The sequence below is a fragment of the Genypterus blacodes genome, unplaced genomic scaffold, assembly GCF_046128005.1.
Source record: "Genypterus blacodes isolate CSIRO-AG114 ecotype Tasmania unplaced genomic scaffold, CSIRO-AGI_Gbla_v1 ptg000337l_1, whole genome shotgun sequence".
NCBI lineage: Eukaryota > Metazoa > Chordata > Actinopteri > Ophidiiformes > Ophidiidae > Genypterus > Genypterus blacodes.
The window spans coordinates 402501-425000 of NW_027467122.1; the positions used below are offsets into that span (position 1 = coordinate 402501).

Sequence of the window (22500 nt, forward strand, 5' to 3'; positions counted from 1 at the left end):
TACACACAGACTACATCACAGTCAAGCAAATATATAAACAAATACAGTACATTACTGTAACTCAGAGAAATACAGTTTTCATAGAAAATACTCCAATACTATGTGGTAGTTTTCAGACCTTATCACACATTAGTGCAATAGACTGTGTTACTGCAGGTAACTCCCTCAGTTTGTCCAACCAGCTGCTTTCTCTCCCTGACACATACACAGATTTTGGAAAAGTTTTGTGGAGACACCATGAGATTGAAATTGGAACAAATTGACTTGATTTTACTCCAAATAACAGATCTAGATAGAAGCCATCATTGTTTCTCATTGACATTCTTGTTTATGCACTTGATTTGGACGTTTGGTTCTCAGCTGTGGCCCAGGATGCTCTGAGGATAAACTCTGGGATACCTTTCTTCTGGCTTGTAATAAATAAATGAGTTGATCTTCAGACTGAGGAGAGGGTCTGGCGTCTCCTTGCAGGCACTGAGGGCATGTGGTACCTCAGAGTCTTCCAGAAGACTCTGTTTGAGCACGGCTGGGTGACTTTGTGCTTTGCAGGAGAATCATTGGTCCATATCAAAGCTCCCTGTTTCCTCTTGATGTAGCGCAGGGACTCTGGCAGGTTGCTGTAATCCACTGGACCGCCTGTCAGAAGAGAATACAAGATGGGTTGTGGTTCTACATGTGATTTTTGCAGAATTATGCCAAAAATCAGCAATATCAAGTGGGTGGTAGGTGCAGCACCTCTACCCTCACAGTGTGGAAAGATCTGCAGTCTGTACTCACCGAATTCCACCAGAATGACACGGGGGTCGTTCTGTGTCAAAGCGTCGTGAAGACCTACTTTTTGCTCATAACACAGCCTAGTTAGGTTGTCACGTAAGGGCGCTGCTTCATCTATTCCCCCATCTGTGGAAGCATTGACCTGCATTGACAGGATGATGATCAGTCTGCGACATCTGCGCACTGTAGCAGCAATGGCATCATGCATCGCTGTAAGGGAGTAAACACAAGTATAAAAGGAGTGAATCTTTGGCATTCTTGATGCAGTACACACTGGTCACCACTACAGGTCACAGATGCTGTTGGATGTGAGAACAAGGTGAGTGGCTCCTGACCCTCTCCAGGACATTCGTCCCGTTCTCTGATGTACAAGGAGTAGCCATGTTGGTCCTCTAGGACGGCGGGCAGGTTCTGGAGGGCAAAGGTGGCTACCTCAGCTGAATTCAAGGTGTCAGCATGGAGGAAGCTCACAAAAGCATCATACAGCTTCCCATCTGGAACTGTGGAGAAGACACCAAGCCAAACTGATATTTATGTGTGATGTAGTTCAGTGACATTGTTTATGTATAAGTCGGATCATATTAAATTTGTTAGTTTATCTCATCTGAAAAGACCTTAAGTAACATCAGGCTATTCTACATGAAGTGATACCTTCAGTTAAGTGCACACACCTTCAGTTTTACACATTTTACCCTGAAACTTTCCCAAATCATCCTAAAGTTACGTCTTTCTCACATCAGTTCAAGTGTGATGACGCCGATGTTGAAGAAAATCAATATGGTTCCATTCGGGTCCATTCATAGACCAACATACACGGTAACTTAACACCAGAAATCTCCTCAAGGCTTAAACTTACAAAACTTTAAAGACTAGCAAGGAGAAGCACAGAGACACCCTTTGTTGTGGCCAGTGTGGTCTGGGTGAGGTATGAGCTATCATGAGTGCTGGGGTTCAGTATGTTGAGTAGGTGTAGAGAGACTTGTACCTGGTTCTTTGGCCAGATGTGGTAGCAGCTTCCTGTAAGCCAGCACCAGCTCCACTTTAAAGAAGAAGAAGGCAGCAGCCATGGCCAGCAACACCAGGAAGGCAGCCAGGCAGAGAGCCACGGTGGTGTGGAAGGCACTGTGGTCAGCTGGAGGGGGAGAAGTGAAACATCTGCAACATCATGTACAATCAATGGAGGTCATATTTGAAAATGTTGACAGCAAATGACGATGAATGACCACCTGCATCGAACGCAAACCTGCAGATTATCTGTGTGTATGGGACGGGACTGAGACGTGTTCAATACCTTCTCGAAGCCAGAGCAGGCCAACATCGTGTTCAGTCGGATTCTGGACGCAGCAGTGAAAGGGAACATTCAGGAACTGAGGAAGGACTTCAGAGATGGATAGGTTGGATTCGGCGTACACCTTGCCTTCCTCGTGAACACTGGCAGGGAGAGGACCAGTCCATCACTCAGTCTACCCACCAATCAGTCAGTCAGTCAGAATCCACTTTTCCTTATAAAGCCCTGCATCTCCACAACATTCTCTCAGGGGATCCATTCAACACACAGACCTGGTCAACCTTACATGTTGAACACTGAAGCAGCATTAATCATCCTGTGAGTTCATAACTTTGTGTTTGGGCTCAGCCTGGTGCAGAGCGGAGAAACTTACAATCCAACGGAGACTTTGAGCTGAGGGTGGTCGTCACTTTGTGTGTCGCCCACAGTCCAGAACATTGAGCTCTCCTCCTCACTGAAGCCTATGAAGGCCCGACACTTCAGCTCCGCCCTCAACCCTGAAATGCAGCGCACGAGAGGAACACACTTTATAAACATGAAGTCACAGAGACATGAAGTCTCATATAGGATCTGTGTGTAGCTTTGACTTGATTAGTGAGACTGATACTTGCCCCGTTTAACCACGACCACCTGCTTCTTAGGGTACATCACCTGGGGCGGGACCAACACTGGACCTGTCACACACACGTCACTCAGAGATTAGAAGTAGAATAGAACATATCTTTATACTTCAGTAAGTAAACCCTTCATTACTCTGAAATTAACGACTTAATGATTAAAATGTCAGATGTTTACTATGTTTGTATTTTAGTTTTTAGTTTCTTATTAGTAGTAACAGTAACAACTACCTAACATGTTAAGGTCTCTGCATACTTCTACATCAGGACGTCTGAAGCGCTCAGTGTGGCTCCAGCAGAGTGTGTGTGTGTGTGTCCTTTAGTAACATATCGGCTATCATGCTAATAGTTAGCATAGCATCTTTGTCAGGCTCTGGAGCTCAGGGTCACGACCTCCATCCATCCACCTTATGGTGACATACTAGAGTTGTGCAGCTGGATGCTTCGTGCGGCGGTGAACTTCCTGCCGTCCAGGCTGATATCGATCAGACAGGTGTATTTCCCAGCATCCCTCTCTGTGGCAGGAGGCAGCAGGCGCATGAAGCCGTCCTTGCTCACAGAGATGTCCCCTTGTCTCTGTACTGGACTGCAGTCCTGGAAACAAAGACACACATGAGGAGTTCACTTTATATAACTTGACTTTACATAACTGGAGACGGATGATAACATTCAGGCTAAGCATTGAAGGAATTCCATGTTTCTTTCTCAGAGTCACAACATTTTAGAGGAACCAAGCTTGAGTAAAAGCTAAAAAGCCAATGGAAGGCAGGCCAGTGAAGTGAACCCAGACTCCTCTCACATGTTGTCTTCAGTCTGTCCCTGCTGTCCTTCAGACACATGTGTGTGTCTGCCTGTACATATTGAACTGCTTTGGCTCTCACACCAAAGACTGAAAGAGTTTGTGAAATTCTGTAGAAACTCTGCAGTGTTTCCGTCTGGACATTGTTTTGATAATGACATAAGGTAGAATACTTCCCCTTTCAGAATGTCTAATGTTACTAAATGCAGCGGAAAACCCACGAGCGTCACTCAGCCAGTCTCACCTTCAACCATCGTATGTGTGTGCTGCTGTTCAGTGTGAAGATCTCCTTCTGTTTGCACCGAAGACCTCCGGCAGTCACCACGGTGATGTCCTCTGATGGTTCAGGACATTGACTAGCGGACACCAACACTTTGAACTCCTCTCCGAACGTTCCCCTCTGGTCCCTGAGGAGGACAGACAGTTGAGGCCACACAGTGTCTCTCACTCGCTTCACATGCACTCATGAGGTCTTTAGTGTTAGATGGTTGACTGAACCATCAACAGACCTGATAGGTTTGAGCCAAATACATCCAAAACTAAATACTATAATCAAGAGATTCTGTTTGACTTGGTTACATCTGGTCACAGCTACAGGTTCCTGCTCCTGAGAGAATCTCTAGCAGCCTCCAGTTTGCTTGTTGCTTGTTGCACAGACAGGTTGATGTTCATGTGTGGACCTTTGCTCGCAGGTGTAGGTTCCATTGTGAGACGTCTGCAGGGGTAGAAACAGCAGAAATCCGTCTCTGACCTGCAGCTCCGAGCCCGGCGTGTCTAGGGGCTCCCCTGCTCTGCTCCAGGTCACGTTGGCGTCCCTCATGGCGTTGCCACACTTCAGCACAAACAGGTAGCCTGCACTGGCTTTGCAGATCGTCGTCGGCATCTGGTGGCCTAAATGTGAAAATACAAATTGAATGCATGAGTGTGAAACTTTGGAGAGTCGTGGATTTCAATGACGTAGGAACTAAACAGGACTTAGCTAATGATGGCTAAAGGGGACATCTGGGGCTTAAATGACCTGACTGTGTGTGTGTGTGTGTGTGTGTGTGTGTGTGTGTGTGTGTGTGCACGCGCTCAGTGAGAGCACAGATGATACAGCGGCTCTTCAGATGCTGACTCACTGGTTGTTGTGAAATCCCTCCTGACAACTCCACTATTGTGTCACCCAGCAGGTCCTGTGTGTGTGTGTGCATCCTCCTGTGTGCGTCCCCGTGTGTGTCCCCGTGTGCGTCCTCTTGTGTGCGTCTTGCTGTTGGCGGCTCCTGCAGGTCACTCGTGATGCTGCCTTAAATAGGGCTGTAGTATTCCCTTGGGACGCTAGAGGGCAGTAGATAGTTTCCAGGTTGGTGTTGGCTGCTGTCAAGGTAACAGGGGTCAGCGGTGCTTTTGATACTTTGCAAAAACACAAAAGCAGCTTGATCTTGAATCTGGGTGGCAATGAAGAGGAGCCCAGAGGTTTCATGACCTCACTCCATTCTTTGTCTTGTTTTTGGCTTTTGTCTTGTATCCCCTTGTCTTCATCGGTTCATGTCACAGCTCATGTTTCTTCTATTGTGCCTCAGTTTTAGTCCTCCTTCCCTGTTAGAGGAAAGACAATTGTCCTCTTTTAACCCTCTGTCCTCCCTGTCCAACATTTGGACATAACGCTCCTCAGTGTGTCCCCTCAGTGTGTCCCTCAGTGTGTCCCCCCAGTGTGTCCCCTTAGTGAGTCCCCCCAGTATGTCCCCTCAGTGTGTCCCCTCAGTGTGTCCCTCAGTGTGTCCCCCCAGTGTGTCCCCTTAGTGTGTCCCCTCAGTGTGTCCCCCCAGTGTGTCCCCTTAGTGTGTCCCCTCAGTGTGTCCCTCAGTGTGTCCCCCCAGTGTGTCCCCTTAGTGAGTCCCCCCAGTATGTCCCCTCAGTGTGTCCCCTCAGTGTGTCCCTCAGTGTGTCCCCCCAGTGTGTCCCCTTAGTGTGTCCCCTCAGTGTGTCCCCCCAGTGTGTCCCCTTAGTGTGTCCCCTCAGTGTGTCCCCCCAGTGTGTCCCCCCAGTGTGTCCCCTCAGGGTGTCCCCTCAGTGTGTCCCTCCCAGTGTGTCCCCTCAGTGTGTCCCTCAGTGTGTCCCCCCCAGTGTGTCCCCTTAGTGTGTCCCCTCAGTGTGTCCCCTCAGGGTGTCCCCTCAGTGTGTCCCTCCCAGTGTCTCTACTTCCTGCACACAACAGCGAAACGCCATCAACTTCAGTTTTCCTGTAAATCTCCTTTGGAGTACTGGAATTAACCTGTTAACCTTTCACCAGGTCACTGTGAAGCACATAAGGAATTACCCTCAGTGTGCACAGAGTGTTATCATGTTTTCCCACCATAAACTGTATCTCGGCCCTGCTGTCCACTATGTGTTGTCTTTATTAGCTGGCCTTTGGTCAACATAATCTCCTGTGTGTGTGTGTGTGTGTGTGTGTGTGTATCCATGTGGCCTTGTTTAAAAGACAAATGAAAATGTAGATGTGAGCGTTCAGATTAAAGCTCCTAAAATGACTCCTTATGTCGGTTCAGCTTGGATGTGTTTGTCCTTTAGAGTCCTTGTGTCATTTTGCTCAAACGAACCCTAAATGGAATGTTTACCTGAAGCCTGTTCAACAGGTTCCAAACAGAAACAGTGACGTGTGTTCACTGAAACTGGACTGGATTTAAAATGATAAAGCAAACAACAAAAAAAAACAAGAATCGGGCCATTATGAAAAACTTGGATTGTGTCATGTTGAGTCTTTAAAGTCAGATTGGAAGCAACATGTGGAGGTGAGCACCAGGCTGGGAAACGAGACAGAAGAGGGATAATCCTTCACTTGACGCTCTGTAATCCAGTAAAACGTCAAGAAGGAACACGTCCAGAACATTTGAGTTCTTTTGAGATAAAGACAAGTGATCGGATTTCAAGGAAGTTTCACTGAAATGTTTAAGGTATCTTTGCTTATGTGAAGCCAATCTTGATCGTAATCATAATCAGGCAAAGTTTCTGCTCACAGGCAGATTTTCTTCTTCATTCATTCTCATCAGTTCTTTGTTTGTCCTCAGCTGTTTTTTTGCAGTGTAGAAATCTGTACAGCAGCAAGATTGAGCAACAACTCCGTTGGTGTCTACTCACTGTGTGCGTGTGCCAGAGCGAGCAGAGCAGCCAGACAAAAGACACGTCCAACCGCTGCCATGGTCCTCCTCGTCTGCGGGTCCTCACAGGTCCTCACACACAGTCTGAGCCACCCTGACCCTCAGCAATAAGGAACAACAGCCTCCTGACGGCTCGGCCGTTCTGATAAGGGGAAGTGAGACAAGAGGGAGGAGGGCAGAGGAGCTCCCAGCCAAGACACAGGAAGTTCCACTCTGTATGTGAAACAGGACAGAGTGTGTAGGAGCCTGAATTCACCATGAGGTCACCATTGAACGCCTCAGTGTGGTTTCACTCTGCTGCTTCTACAGCGGCTCTCAGCTTCTCTTCACCTCTGATTCATTATGAAGATTACTGAACCAATCACTGTGAGGCATCAGCAGACATTTTGAATGTTGGGAATTTCCTTTACTTTTGTGGTAAAGGGCGGGAAACATTCTCATCCTCTTTATAGCAAAAGACTTAGTTTAGATTTTATTATTATTCTTTATTTCATACAATCAAGTTGAAAACCTTCACTCTCACTTTTTTTCATGTTGAATATTTCTATTGAAGAAAGCTTCTGGCATGAAGACGAGAAAACTATCAACACTGATGTCACCTGAAACTCTGCCATTACACCATGATGTCATTTCTCTCCTCACTTTGTCTTCATTCACATGAACATTACACATCCTGGTTCTCTTTAAGGGTTAGGGTTAGGGTTCTCTTTCTCTCTCCTTTCTTTTCTCTCCCCTGTATGTACAACAATAATCCCCATCAGGAAATGTGTTCCAGTTACACACATGGACACACAGTTATCCACCTCATGCACACGTGCATCACACATCCTTGTTCTCATTCATGTTTCTTTATTTGGGAAAGAATATTACATTACATCACATTACGGTCATTTAGCAGACACTTTTATCCAAAGTGACTTCCAATAAGTGCGTTCAACAAGGGTAGATAAAAGAAGGTGTGGAAGTGGCTGATTTGTTGTTTGTTTTGTAGATTCATTGATGTTCTCATATTTTTAAGAGCTCAGGTGGCAGATTCAGAGATTCAAATTCACTGAAAGTAAACCAGCAGCTGTGACTTTCGATTCCAGAGGATTTAGGTGGCGATAATACTTCCTGTGAGTAATTTCTGACACATTTCCACAAAATTCAGTCAGCAAGTTCCAGAAGGATTGTGATGGTCTTCAGATGTATTTAAACGATGTGTAGAGTTAAGACACCAGGCTTTGTGAAGCTGCTGAGGCTTGACGCCGACTGAAGAGCTGCTGTCTTTTCCGTTGAACTGCCTCACCTTCGCCCCCATCCCCACACAAGACATGCTGTTCCACTAACCCCTGCATCAAATTTCCATCCAGCAGAACAAACCCACAGCACCACAGTGTGACCTGCTGTGGTCCAGCTCTGCTTCAAATATGGAGCAGCAGACCTCAGACTCCCTCCCTTATTACTGAGAACTCTGCTGCACTTTGAAGCTGCAGCTCTCTTTCCTCCACGACAAACTCATCTGCCAATCATGAACATTATACAGTATCTACCTGCACCAAGGCCCAGTATCACCACTAGAATGTGCTGGGTTCTTCTCTGAGTCGTGTGTGCGTCTGTAGAGTGCAGTTTGCTACCACTTGACTCCACCTGTCAGAGTGTCTGGAGACTCTGATGCATGGAGTTTGTTACATGGAGGTATTAAGGGTAAGTCCTAGTCACATCTTGAATCCTTGAAGTCATAAATCCTTCGGTGTAGATCCAAGTTATGAGTCCAAACCTTCTTCAGCATTCAAGTTTGTCAAGTCTCAGCAAGTAACTCCAGGTCGACCCTTGTTTTTGTGATTTACGTGTGACTGAATAAAAGGTCTCAAGTCTGCTCTTCTGCTCACAGAGGCAACGATCTGCTGAACACGTCTGCTGTCAGAAACGTACATTAGTACCTTAAAGACAGATGTACCTCTGAGGTTTGGACAGCACATGTCCCTTCTGTCCTTCTGGATTCATGTCTTTTACCAGCTTTGCTCCCATAGACGTAAATAAAACTTGTTGTTCTTACAGTTGACACACTTGTCAGCCCATCACAAGTGAAGCAGAGCTGTTTTCTCAGGGTACGATTCCCTCTTGCCCCTCACAGGCATATAGTACCTCATCTCCTTCCAGAACCTAGAGGAAGGAGAGAGGGACGGAGATGAGGCAACATCCCCCTCACCTTTCTCCTCATCCTGTTTGCTTGTTATACATGTCCTCCGTCCTCGTCTCGTCCTCCGGTGCTTCCACCAACACACAGCACCCTGCTTCTTCCTCAGGTGCTGCACCGACTCTGGGAAGAGAGCCACCTGATCCGGGGTGACCTCCTCCATCTCCACCAAAACCACCTGTGAAGGAGATAAATGAGATCTTAACACAAGTGACCATGAGTTAGCAATAACATCAATAAGTAATGTTCCATCAACTACTGGGAGATTTGGCAGAAAGAATTGAAAACCAAATGCTGTAGTTTGAGATGTGACAGGTCTGTGTTCTCTGACCTTCAGCAAGCCCTCCAGGAGCGCTCTGTGCATGGCTGAAACACGCTCCACATGCTGCCTGCCGTCTCCACGGCGTCCATCACTGCCGTCCTCAATCATCCTGTCACTGCTGTTATCAATGCTGTTCTCACTGCTCTTTGAGATGTTATTGTTATAACTACCAGTGCTGCTGCTGCTGTGTTTCCTCGTGAAAGTGGAGGCAGTGTAAAGCAGGAGGAGGCAGCGGCTGGCCTGGATGTTCTCCTCCACTGAGTCCACCAACGCTGCAAGGATGAAGGATTAAGATTAAGATTCTTTATTGTCATGTTACGTGCCATTCACGATGAAATCACATGCAATTGAACATTTTCTTGGAAGGAAAGGGACACACTGGAGTTAGATTATTGTGATTGTTGTATAATAATGTGATTCACATAAGTGAGCTGCAGCCAGTGTTTTGCAGCGTGAGTTCAAGTCAAGCCGCGAGTCCTCAAGGGAAATTCCAAGTCCAATCTGGAGTCCTTTAGGGTAAATCTAAGTCTCCAGTCCTTGCAGGTGTGTTGAAGTCAAGTTTGAACCCTAACCCTAATCATTTGTGACACTATCTGCTTAATCCTTTGCTGGTGACCTAAATATGATGTTTTACTTTGATGAATAACATTGGAGGTAAATGCTGTGACTTTAACCTGTGATGAGATTAAGCTCAACACTGCAGCCTGAGCGTTCACTCACCCTCGCCAGGCAGGCAGTTGCGGCCGGCGATGAAGAGTTTGTATCCGCAGGTCTTTTCCAGCACCTCTGGGAGTGTGTGCAGAGCAAACATCTCCACTTCTTGGCTGAATCCAGCCCCACATGGCTGTGGATACACCACATAGGCATCATACAGCTTCCCATCCAAATCTGACACAGGAAGAGAAGAGTTCAGAGTTCAGGTGGCGTTCCCTCTGCTTTAGGATTATACTCAGTTTGGACTATCAACATGTTTCTGTCAATCATCTCAGGTCTGTAGTGCAGCACCTTCAAAACTACTTCTGATTCCCTCCACAGTATAAACAAAGAAAGAGCAGCACCAGGGACAGCAGAGATGAGATATGAGGGTATTAAACACATTCTGCCCTGCTTGATCAGCCTCTCCTCAGATCAGATCAGATGAGATGAGATGTCCCTACAAGCAACGTTCCCCTTTACACTTCATTTGATTCTTTGTTGATATCGCAGGTTTCAGATATTGCAGGTGTGAAGGTTTGGTGGTTGATAGCCTGAGTTGAGTTGAGTTTGTTTCCTCCTCAAGCTGACGTACTGCACCTTCCTGAGATGACATTTCCTGTAACATGTGCTACTCTACTGCACAACAGGCAGCTTGTGGTGAGTTAGTTTCCTTTGTTTGCCCTCTATTGACATTTGGGACCATTATGAGGTAAAGACAGCTCTGAGTCAGTTTGAGCAGTTGTGTAAGCCGTGTTACGTGTGTGCGTGTGTGCGTGTGTGCGTGTGTGCGCGCGCGAGCGTGTGTGTGTGTGTGTGTGTGTGTGTGTGTGTGTGAGAGAGACGTGTGGGGTTTTCCACCGGGTGAGTGCAAGAGTACCTGTGAACTGGTATATTACGTTCATCCAGTACATTGTATCATGTACATCCGCTGTCTGAGGCCTTAAGGGAACATTAGACTGGCAGGTGGATTGACCCGCCCAATGTAAATGTGTATTGTCACCATCTAGTGTCTATTTAACTCCTTGGATGTTGGATGTGTTCTTCTGTTGTCTCTTTGTGCTCTTTTGTTCATAGCTGTGGTCTCTTTAAGGAGGTCTGACATGTCAGTTATTACACACGTGCTGTGAAACATTACCTTTGTTTGTGTAGAGGACAGGAAACACTCTCCTGAAGCACAGCACTATGTCAACTTTGAAAAGATAAAAGAAGACGATGCTGACGATGAAGAGCAGCGTCAGACTGCCCAACACAGATCCAATGGGAATCATGAGGTTTGGATCTGGAGGTATGACAGATGATCACACATTTGAGTTAAGTTGAGGACACACTGATGGTGTACAGAAACAGTCTCAGAGGCGGACGGAGTACACAGCTTCATTACTTAAGTAAAAGTACAGATACCGCTTGTTAAATTTTACTCAAGTACAAGTAAAAGTACTACAGTCAGATGTTTACTTAAACAGTAAAAGTACTGAAGTACTTGTTTTTAAAAGTACTCAAGTACCAAGAATACATTTTCTAAATATTGTATTATTACTGCCACAGTGCTAGCCTTTACCTATAGAAACCTACTGGATGGAGTTTTTATAGAATCTTTAATGTTAATACCTTGAAGAATGTAACAAATTTAGAAAATAAAATCATTGACAAAAAAGTCATTTTCATATTTTTAAAATGTTACTTTATTCAACATTCCAACTTGCTCTGATGATTTAATTAATGACTTTATGGTTTAAAAAGACCAATCTAGGCCTTCAGGTAAAGTACACTTAAGACATCAGCAGTGGTGAAATGGGGATTATAGTATTCTTTGTGACGTTGTCATAGGAATAGCGTTCCCCCACTTAAATATGCATATATAAAGCCATATTCGGATGGGATTAGTTTGACGTGGGGTAAAATAATTTTACCTCAGGACGTCTGACTGCAATACAAATGACCAATTCGCACGGGATTAAGAAATCCCTGTATAATACCAGAAATGCGAGGGGTAACTTGATTTACGCACTGCTGTCACCAGCTGTCGCCATGAGCGTGTTACATTGCTTCCTTATATCGTGTTCAAAAGGAGGTTAATAATAGCAAAGAATAGGCATATAGGGACTTCTATACACGTTGATAATAATTAATGAAGACAAATATTACCCATCAACAGTGGTGGTAAAGTCTCGGCCTCTGATAAATTTGCCCTTCTTTTTTTTATCGGTGTTCGTATGTCCAGAACACTTCGGTTTTGCCCCAGGCTATTATATTTCGACTGCCATCTGAGGTCGTTTTTCTGAACCGTTTTACAGAAGGTAAAAGTCCCCGTAATTTTTTCTGACATTCTCCGGAATAATTACTGTCCAACTGAATCTGACCATGGAGTTCATGGTAGGAAAACTGAAGGTGATCGCTGATAGGCTGTCCCTGTGAGTGGCACCTGTACAATCCAATCACGTTTGAGAAGGAAACAACAAAATACTGAATCCACAGGGTTTCCCCGCTTCTTTTTTTTTTATAGAAAAAGTAACGAGTACTCATGGTTATGGATAGAAATGTAGCGGAGTAAAAAGAACGATATTTGCCTTCAAATGTACTTGAGTAAAAGTCATAAGTACTCCCCCAACATGATACTCGAGATCGGATCCCTAAAAAGTGTACTTAAGTACAGTACTCAAGTAAATGTACTCCGTTACTGTCCGCCTCTGAACAGTCTACATCTCCCAGATGTTGGTACCTGCTGGTAGCAGAGTGAAGTAACCCTCTGGGAATCCTCGGTCACTGTCCGCTTGACACGTGTAGTTTTTGTAGAAGTCCTCTTCCTTCAGCTCAGTAAACACCAGCTGACGCTCCATGAACACACCTCTGATGGGAGATTCCTGCCTCCATGAGCTGAAGGAGGAAAGGTAAAATCAGCAGCTTTACATGTGTTCTGCTGATGGTAAGGACAGATTCAAGTCATCTTCAGTATGTTTCCTCATTTTGCCAGGAAAGAAATCACAAAGAAGCTAATAGATGGGAAAGAGACTTGAGGTCTATAGAGGAAAAATACTTGGAGTCTTCTTCATTGGTTTATTATAATTGGTATTTGCTGGAGTAGCAGATAGAAGAGCATGAAACAAAGGGAGAGGTGAGGGTGCTGACCTGAGATTTGAGGTGAACACGTGTTCAGAATGGTCCTGCTGGATGTCTACCTCTTTATCAAGCCAGGAGATATAAACATCTGGCGTCCCCACGCACGGCACGAACACCTGACACCTCTTACTGAAGCTGGAACCTAAACACACACAAACACCAACATCACTCTCAGACTGACCCTTATTTATTTCTCCCACTGCAGTGAGTCTGAGCTGATTAGAAGACACGAGCACAATACAGATGGAGCGATGGAGACTCACCCAGCTGAGCCTTGATGATTTCATTGGCCGGCTCATGTACTTGTGGAACCAGAGTGTATTTCTCTGAAAGGAAGCGTGAAGTATTAGCGCTTGCATATCAAATACAACATGTCACAGTGACAATACAGTCAGAAATACTGGAGTCAGTTATCTTTGCTTCCACCTGGTGGCGCCAACGTTTACATTTAGCTTGGGAACATTAGAAGTGAGCGTATTCCACTGCTGTATGTGCTTAGACAACAACATGAGCTCCCACTGTCTGGGGTGTGTTGTCCCATGCTGACCGTTGATCCATGCATCTATGGTCTCTGACACATTTCCCCTGGCTCCGTCCAAGGTGAAGGTCAGAGTGCAGGTGTAGGAGCCGGCGTGGTCAGGTTGAACCCCAACAAACTTCAGTTTGGTCTGATACAAGTATGTAAATTTGCCTGTTCCATCCTCCAGAGGTTCACAGCCCTGAAAGTGCAAAGCATGGGTCAGACCTGAACAAGTCATCAGAACACTGGGGCGAGTGTGTTTACAGATGTGATCACACACATTTCTCTGTTTGCCTATTGGTTTGGTTCTGTCTGTCGGGCCGGGTCAGATTTGGACACAGATTTGATGGACTTTGATTGGGTTCAGAATCAAAATATTCTGGTTTGTTATTCAGGCCACAGAGTTGGGCTGGAGGAGGCCAAGGAGAGAAGGGAGAGAAGGGAGAGAAGGGGGCTACTTTGTTTAACCATGTTCCTCTGTGGTATGATGGTGGAAAATCACATCATAGACTGAACCTTCCTCTCGCCCAATGAATGTTCCCCCAAACCTACATGGAATCAGCAGGTATAGGGGATGGATGGATGGATGGTTGGATGGATGGATGGATGATGGATGCCTCACCCTGTACCACTGGATGGAGAAAGCCACATTGTAGCTGTTGAGTTTGTTGATATAGTCCTTCAGAGGGCAGGACAGGAGGTCGTGGACTCCGTTGGTGAGCTCCTGTCTGGCTTTCCTGGGCCTGCCACACTCTCCAGGGGCCGGCGGCTCCACTACCAGCTTGGTGACCTGCCTGTAGCAGCGGGAGGGAGTTCTGCCAGAGAACAAACAACAGTAAACAACTCAATCATCCTCAGCTGCTAAAGGAAATGTAATGGTGATGATTTGAGTTGAGTTATGGACACAATTTACCTCAGGATGGTGACATAAACTCCACCGTCCTGCAGCTCTAAATTAAGAAACCACAGGGTCTCCTCCTGAATCAGGACCCGTCCGGTCTGGTTGCTGAGCTCTTGGCCCGTCCTGTTGTACCAGCTGATGTTGTAGGGGACGCTGGTGAAGTTGAAGACGTCAGGAGACAACAGTGTGCTGTTCAGCATGGCCATATCACCAGGAACAGAGTAGACCGTCTCAAACGGCAGCTGTTGGTCGGTACATTTCTCTGAAACACACGAGACATTTTGACAAGTTGCCTAACAAACATGAAGCTTGGTTTTTATTTACTCTCTCCTCTTGTTCTGTTGTGTCTTTTGTAAAGATTCATTATGTGGCTCTTCATCATCACCTTGAATGTCTCAGATGGGTCCAATCAGAAAACATCTCCTGTGTCATTTGTTCTCATAATCAACTTCAACTGCATTGTCATTGGATTCAGACATACACAAGTATCCACAAGAGGGCAGTACAGTGCTGCTGTACAGATCGATGGCAGCGGTTCAGGTTTGACTTGACAACAACAGGGATTTAATCTATTTATTACAAAATGACACAAAACAAGGTTGAACAAGTTGTGCAACACGTGCAGCAGATAAAGAAAGAGAGAGAGAGAGAGAGAGAGAGAAAGAGAGAGAGAGATAGATAGATAGATAGATAGATAGATAGATAGATAGATAGATAGATGTGCTCACCCTGTACTGATCCTCCAAACAGTCCGAGGAGGAGCAGGAAACTTCCCAGTGTGATTCTTGGTCCCATGGCTAAAAATAACCACAGAGGAAACGTACGAACAAAGTGATTCAACAAGACGGAGTGATAATGAAGGACATGTTCCCAAACATGAGAATCAGGAGACAACGTACAGGAGCAAATTTATCCAGTACAAGAGTGAGACCACAAGGGTTTGAAGAGCAAACAGCTTCTCCTTCTCCTCTCCACCCGCACATGTGCCTGCTTCTGCGTCTGCTTTACCTCTCTCTCTCTCTCTCTCTCTCTCTCTCTCTCTCTCTCTCTCTCTCTCTCTCTCTCTCTCTCAAACAGGCTCAGGCAGAGATGACAAACGCTCTGGTGGTTTGTACGTCATGAAGCTTTGTTCAACGCTTCAGACTCGGAAGGCTTCCAGGCATTCCTAAGCTCTTCCTAACATTCCTGAGGGAGAGTGATTCATCTCACACAGACTCTGCTGCTTTGGTGTTGCACATCTCTTGCTCAGCCTGCAGGTTCTTCAACCTGAGCTCATGACCTGCTGAGACCATGCGTTGGAGGCAGTGGCTCAGTGGGTAGTGCTTCTGCTTGGGAACCGGAGGGTCACCGGTTCGAGCCCTTGCTGAGGTGCCCCTGAGCAAGGCAACAAACCCTCAATTGCTCCCCGCTCTGCGAAGGGTGGTAATGTAAGTCGCTTTGGATAAAAGCGTCTGCCAAATGATCGTAGTGTGTGGACTGTGAGCATGTTTAACTTTCTCACATCTGCCATTTCACATCTTTCATACTTTTATGGAACAGGTCACCTTTCAGTCTGACTCAGGATACAAAGGAATTATGATCCCATGATGTGCTACCAAGCAAACCAGGCCTCCTTAGTGTTCCTGCTCAGCCTGAGTCATATCAGTGACTCATTCAGAGCAGAAACAGAAACACAACAGGAACACGCCTCAGGTCCCCTGAAGACTCTCTTTGAGTTTCCTCCTCCTCTTCCTTCTCCATGAAGTCGCTCTACGTGATGATCCGATCCGAGGGACGCAGGATGCCGTTAACCTGCGAGAAACCTGTACAGACGGCTAGGAGCAAGTGTGGAGGAGCCTCACAGCCTGAGACCCGGATGGAACATGGAGCCAGAACGTTCCTCCTGCTTCCGAGCAGGCTGAGGGATCAACGGGTCGCATGGTGAACAGGTGAGGAGCTGCACTGATGCACCTGGTGGCTGCAGCAGGTAAGAGATGTGCTTCAAATAATCAACTAATGAATCCAATTTAAATTTCCTAACACACTCGCCACTACGCAAAGTGTTTGACAAAGCAGCAGGAAAATAGAATGGAAAAAGTAGATATAAAATAAAACAGAAGAACACAAGAGCCATAACATCTGTAACAAACACATCCACACTCATGCTCTCGCTACATGTTGGTCTGATGTCTCAGCAGGGACCTTAGCTACATGTACCTGAGCAGGTGACTAGGTGAGAAGGTGACTAGGTGACGCTGTCAGACTGTTTACAGAGTTGCAGTGTTTCAGTCAGATGGTCAGATGATGAATATTGGTAATTGTTTTTTTAGCTCTAATGCAACAATCTCAGGTCTGTTTTCAACTTCACTCGTGTCCTCACTCGTGTCCTCACTCGTGTCCTCACTCCACAGATCCTTTTCTTAGACGTTGTATTAGTAATAATAATAATTACTTGAACTAATTTGATAATACTTTAACCACGGCCACTTTCACCAGAGAGCATTAGGGCCTAAACGTGGAGAACAGACGGTATAGAAAGAGAGGAAAGAGGCGGTCAGAGGGGAACGTGTAGATGTTTGCTGCAGTAACACGTCGTGCTGTGGTTTCAGGCCGAGGCTACAGAATTTAGCAGACACACAAAGTCCTCTGAGAGAGACGCTGGGAAACGACAAACAATACAGGTGTGAAATGAGACTGATACTGTGTGTGTGTGTGTGTGTGTCTGTCTATGTCCTCGACACGCGTGAAATGATCACAAATCCGTTAAGAAGCACGTCTAGCACTGTGAAATGCTGCCCCTTGTGGTGGTGCTGTTCTATCACACCGGTCAAAGCAGCTTCTGGCCTGTTCTGCACGCCGGGCCACTCTGGACACCGGGCCGCTCTGCATGCTGGCTACGACGCTGTATTGCGATTTCTCCTCATTCAGCGTGTCACAGGTGGGATGCCACACGCCCAGAAGTTGGTTGCTCCTCCACGTTTCCCAGCTGGCGGCAGCTTGTCTGCTGTGACGTCTGAAGGGAAGCAGCAGTGTGTTCTGCCTGTTCTGCCTGTTCTCCACTGTTCAAAGCTTTGGTCTGGCTGTAGTTGTAGTGTTTATCGTCAGGAGCAGCATGTGACCCAGCGAGGCGCTGACACTGTGCCAGCGGCCTCTGGGACGAGCCCGGGCAGGAGGAGCGTGGGAAGATCTCCAACGCCTCAGTGGGATTCTGAACCAAATCAGACGTGGGCGGCAGAGTGCAACGGAACTGAGTCACGGCACAGAGGCACGTCTTCCCCCGGACTGGGCTGCTTTGTAACAGGTTTAGCAGTGTCTCCTCACCCACTGACCTGTCTGTCTCTCATCCTGTCTCACTCTCTCCGCCCTACAGTCTAGCAGCAGCTGGAGTTGAGGGACAAACGCCTGCTTCTGTAACCTTGAACCTTCCAGCTCTGTGGCAGTGTTCAGGTTAGAGTCTTTGTATGGTGAGGAGAAGCCAGACACATGCATGCAGACAGGGACGACGTCTCCAAATGTCCATATGGACACGCAGGAGACAGGACAGAGCTACAGCAGCAGAGACTGAATGTTTGCAGCACATTTAGGATCGATGGGGCAGTTTGCTCTGGAGCCACGCTGGGATAACATCAACATAAAGGTCAAAGGTCACCTGCATGTTGTCCCAGGGCTGATAGGACTCTGTGTGTTATCTACTGAGTTATTTTGATTTGATTTATGACTTACAGTTAATCTGAGCTTGTTTCCGGTGCTGGAAAACGCTGACGAGGCAGAAAGCAGGAGGCAGCTGTTGGGAAACAGACGGAACAAATGTGTGTGTGTGTGTGTGTGTGTGTGTGTGTGTGTGTGTGTGTGTGTGTGTGTGTTTGTGTTTGATTTCAACAAACTGACAGAGAGGAACGATAGTCCAGTCCCGTGTTTGCACTGAGCTCATGGTGCAAAAGTGCTCGTCCGTCTGTCAACACAGAGTAATGAAGTGTGATGGGAGGTTCAAGGCCTCGCACACACAAACACACACACACACACACACACACACACCTCTACCCCTGCTCTTCCCAACGCTCCTGAATAACAGCACTTATGACTCACAGGTCAAACATAGAGGTAGTAAAGTTACACGGCCACCATTAGACTGAAAGTCTTCTTCTCTGGATCATGTGCAGCGTGTCCACCAGACAACAAGACAGAAACAGACAGACAGACAGACAGACAGACAGAGATCCCTGTGACCTGTAACCATGTGGCTCAGGAGCATCACCTGCTCACGTGTGCGACCGCTCAGTCACGCCCAACAAAGACCTCAGGAATACGCTGAGGCGACGGAGGAGCGTCGTGCCAGGAAAGGAAGCGGAGCGAAGGAGAGGAAGAGGAAGCGACTCCGAAGCGACGTTAGAGAACTGAATCCTGCTGCTGCACGTGAGCGAGCGCGGCCCAAAGTGTGGACGCTCAGGACGCCACGCTGGAACACTGAAGTTAAAGTTACAAATTGATCAACATTGATCATTTAGCGTAGCAACGACTGTGGGGAAGAAGTACGCTCATCTGGATGACAGGGGACTGATGGAGATCAGTGAAGCATCCTCATGTTGCATCATCTTTAACTCTGTGTGGGAAAATATTTGATATAGAGAAACGGAAACAACGATAAAGAATAAAGGAGGGGATTTTATCCATATGATCTTTCTCTCTCTCTCTCTGTTTCACTCTCTCTCTGTTTCACTCTCTCTCTCTGTTTCACTCTCTCTCTGTTTCACGCTCTCTCTCTGTTTCACTCTCTCTCTTTCTGTCTCACTCTCTCCCTCTCTCTCGCTGTCTCACTCTGTCTCTCTCATCCTTTTTCTCTCTTTCTCCCCCTCTCTCCCTCTCTCCTTCCCCTACTCTCTCTCCCTCTCTCTCCCTTTCTCTCTCTCTCTCCCTCTCGCTGTGTCTCTCTCTGAGACGACCCGGAATATCAATATCAAGCTGTCAATCAGAGTGTGGCGACGGAGAAGCAGCGATACGTTTAGTCTGTGGGAAGTTGCCAAAGTCAGTCATTGAGTCATTGTGTGTTGATGGGGAGACGGAGGGAAGTTACCCTGCAACCACAGCAGCAGAAGACCAGAACGTGAGTGAAGTCAAGTGTTCTCACTCAGTGGGAGACGGGACGCAAACCCGCCTGAATTTCCCAGTAACGTGCGGTCGGATGCTGTTCAGTTGCAGAGAAGTAAACTAGGTGTGTGTGGGGGGGGGGGCTGTTTCCTCACACACGCACACACACACACACACACACATTCTTATGAAGAGTTCCTCTCTTAGCATTTGGACACTTTAGTCTCGTTACATTTGGATTTCTGTTTAAACATATTCCAACCTAATTATGAAATATTTCACCTTTTTGTTCCTCAAAATCTTTGTTTTTTCTTGTTTTTGAAGGTCTTTGTTTCAGCAGCACCTGATCAGATATCACTGCAGGTCTGAATCCACCAACCAGAACCAGAACCAGAAGTCCAGCTCTAACCCTTCTAAACACACTCTGCAGCTCTGCAACAACACAAACAAGAGCAGACATGAAGCCACATCTGTCCATCTGGGACTTCAACCCACAACCAGCAGGGTCTCTCTCTCCTGCCTGACTTCAGATGGATCAAAGAACAGGAGCCATGAGTTTGTACCATGTGAGATCTCCAGCCTCTCAGGGCAGGAAGTGTGTGTTCTTGTGGTTAGAGCCACAGCTCTGTAGACATAAATCTAAACTAACACCCTGGTCAAAGTGCAATCAGACCATGAGAGAGAAAGTCATCATGTCCGCTGAAGCTTCAATCAATACTCTGTCTGATGCTGATTTCAGGAAGCTTCCTTTATGGTAAAAAGTGAAATAAAGAGACTCACCAGAGAGAGAGAGGGAGAGGGAGCGGGCGGGCGAGCGAGCGAGCAGCACAGAGCCGGCTGACAGACGGAGTGAGGACCAGAGCGTTCAGCAGGCAGAGCTAACAGAGCAAAGATGACCTTTCACCCCTGCAGGAGGAGGCTGGCAGCTCAGCCAATGACTCAACGTGACTCAACAAAGCTGTTCCCCTTCCCCAAGAGCACACATACACACACACACACACACACACACGCACTCACACACACGTGTTATCAGTTGCTCAGTTTATTATCAGGTTCATTCAGAAGTGCAGAACTCCTACTGCAACAACAACAAGCTCACTATGCAACGCTGGCAAAGTGTTTATGTGGCTATGAAGGAATCCTCTAGGAATCCGTTAGAATGACCTGACATCGTGTTCTGAATGAGATGGAGTATTTGTGAGAAGCTGCAGTCATGTGTCTGCAGTGTGTGAAGCTCTGCGGCGTGTGTTGGGTTACGATCAGGAGCTCTGCAGCCCAGATGTTTCAGTCCAGGTGTTCTGGTTGTGGAACACAGTGGAACAGTAGAATCCTCCAGACTCAGGATCCATTCCAGTTCTCACCTCATCAGTTCATCTCCACAGCTTCACACACGTGTTGTGGTTTCTTTTCTCGTTCCTTGGAGGGAAATTTCCTCCGAGATGTTTTCCCTGCCTGCCGCCCGCCTGTCGTTCTGTGTAGTTCCCCCCCTCCCCACACACACACACACACACACACACACAGAGGCACACTTGGAGCTCTGTGTCATCTGCAGATGGAGATCCTTCTCTGCTTCATAAAGTCGCTCTGTGGAAAGCATGCGCTCTCTTCACCGCCGCAGAACCGTCGCTCGTCTCATTTCAGGCGTGAGAGAAAGTTTCGACCACATGCTATTTTTCCCCTGGCGGCTCGTGAAACCTTCACTGTGGTTAAGACTCAACTGATGAACACGAGACGGGAGCTTCAGGTTTGTGTCTGTGGCTTTTCTGATAAGAGCTTCTGTCTCAGGAAACACAACATCTGTGTGTGTGTGTGTGTGTGTGTGTGTGTGTGTGTATGTGTGTGTGAGAGAGAGACTGACATGTACCATGTTCATCTAGCAGCTCTCAGATAGATCAGACAGAGGCTTCAGGACTGCAGCTGATCCTCTTTGTTTACGTTGTTGAGCTCAGGTCCCAGCCGTCTCCCTGAGCCCCAGTGGATACAGAGTTTAACAACACATATGTTGTAATACACATGTATGCAGATATGTTGTGTGTTTGTAGGGGTGTGTGGGGGTTTTTAAGAGCGTTTTTTTGGGCTGGACGTTTCCAATAAGTGAGCTCAGCCTGAGTGAGCTCAGCCTGAGTGAGCTCACATGAAAATTATTTGAAAGAAATTACTTTTTGCAGATTTTCCCAAATACCCCCAAGTACAGAGGAGGAGGAGGAAGGGGAGGACGTCACACTGACACACAGACTCTGATCCAAACACAGCTGGAACACAAGATCCTTTAAAACAGGACTTACCAGCCTGATGTTCTCGTCGCTCAGCTCACATAAAAAGCCTGTGGAAACTTCTTCTCCTTCTTTTCTTCTTCTTCTTCTTCTGAGAGGAGTGAGTGAGTGAGTGGAAGAGCTGAGTGGAAGAAAGCGTGAAAAAGTTGTCCTATACCTGTCTTTCTGTATGTTAATGTTGTTTTGTTCTCCGTGTGTTTGTTCTTTGTCTCACTTTAGTCTGTTGGTGGTTTGGGGCTTTGTGTTTTGCGTCTGCTAGCAAGCGGGGCTAGCTAGCATGACTGCGGGGTTTGACAAGCTGACACGCCGGCATGGCGTCAAGCTGTGTCCGGTTGTTGGTTGCACGGTGGAGGACTGTAGTTTAGCGGTGGGGGCACTGGTGGGTTACGACAGCGTGAAGTCCGCCTCACGCATGAATAACGCGGTGGTGATCTTCTTAGAGAGCGTGGAGAAGGTGGACCAGGTGGTGGGGCACGGGGTGGAGATTCATGGAGTCTTCACTCCCGTCCTGGCTCTTGCTAACCCCGCAAAAAGAGTGGTAGTTTCTAACGTCCCCCCGTTCCTGAGCAACGAGGCTCTGGAGAAGGAGCTAAGCCGACACGGCCAGCTCCACTCCCCCGTCACAATGATCCCCCTCGGCTGCAGGTCCCCCTTGTTGAGGCACGTTGTGTCTTTTAGGAGACAAGTGTTTATGACTTTGAACGACAACCGAGAGGAGCTCAACCTGGTGTTGAGGTTTAAAATTGAAAACTTTTTGTACACTGTTCATGTAACGACTGACGGCATGAAGTGTTTCGGGTGTGGGAGAGAGGG

General features: G+C 46.9%; 2 protein-coding genes across 7 annotated transcripts in view; both read right to left on the reverse strand.

Annotated features, from left to right (window-relative positions):
• The window catches only part of il1rl2 (interleukin 1 receptor-like 2), a 7027-nt gene extending 132 nt beyond the window's left edge, over nt 1–6895 (reverse strand). Inside the window, exons 1-12 of one of the 2 annotated variants that reach the window (XM_076137814.1) lie at nt 6596–6664; nt 4600–4795; nt 4159–4369; nt 3723–3885; nt 3102–3273; nt 2674–2736; nt 2436–2559; nt 2066–2205; nt 1760–1906; nt 1110–1274; nt 778–984; nt 1–636 (exon numbers count right to left, since the gene is read on the reverse strand). The exon at nt 1–636 is cut by the window's left edge and continues 132 nt beyond it. In XM_076137814.1, the coding sequence (XP_075993929.1) occupies nt 437–636; nt 778–984; nt 1110–1274; nt 1760–1906; nt 2066–2205; nt 2436–2559; nt 2674–2736; nt 3102–3273; nt 3723–3885; nt 4159–4361 (1584 nt within the window). In that variant the 5' untranslated portion in view covers nt 4362–4369; nt 4600–4795; nt 6596–6664 and the 3' untranslated portion in view covers nt 1–436. Of the gene's footprint in view, nt 637–777; nt 985–1109; nt 1275–1759; nt 1907–2065; nt 2206–2435; nt 2560–2673; nt 2737–3101; nt 3274–3722; nt 3886–4158; nt 4370–4599; nt 4796–6595 lie in introns of both variants that reach the window. The other variant, XM_076137813.1, reaches the window with a different exon arrangement.
• A 549-nt stretch (nt 6896–7444) lies between these two features.
• On the reverse strand, nt 7445–21715 carry LOC142988598 (interleukin-1 receptor type 1-like). Of its 5 annotated transcripts, none has more exons than XM_076137804.1 (12): nt 21700–21715; nt 15079–15147; nt 14363–14612; nt 14072–14264; nt 13477–13648; nt 13193–13255; nt 12939–13071; nt 12532–12686; nt 10948–11091; nt 9837–10004; nt 9126–9388; nt 7445–8972 (listed from the first exon to the last, which is right to left on the reverse strand). In XM_076137804.1, exons 2-12 carry the CDS (start codon nt 15143–15145, stop codon nt 8676–8678), a joined length of 1905 nt encoding a protein of 634 aa, XP_075993919.1. In that variant the 5' UTR covers nt 15146–15147; nt 21700–21715; the 3' UTR covers nt 7445–8675. The 5 variants fall into 5 exon arrangements, with proteins under 5 accessions (XP_075993919.1, XP_075993918.1, XP_075993916.1 ...); XM_076137803.1 differs by lacking the exon at nt 21700–21715 and adding an exon at nt 20195–20344; XM_076137801.1 differs by lacking the exon at nt 21700–21715 and adding an exon at nt 19697–20188.
• Between the last annotated feature and the right edge of the window lie 785 nt (nt 21716–22500).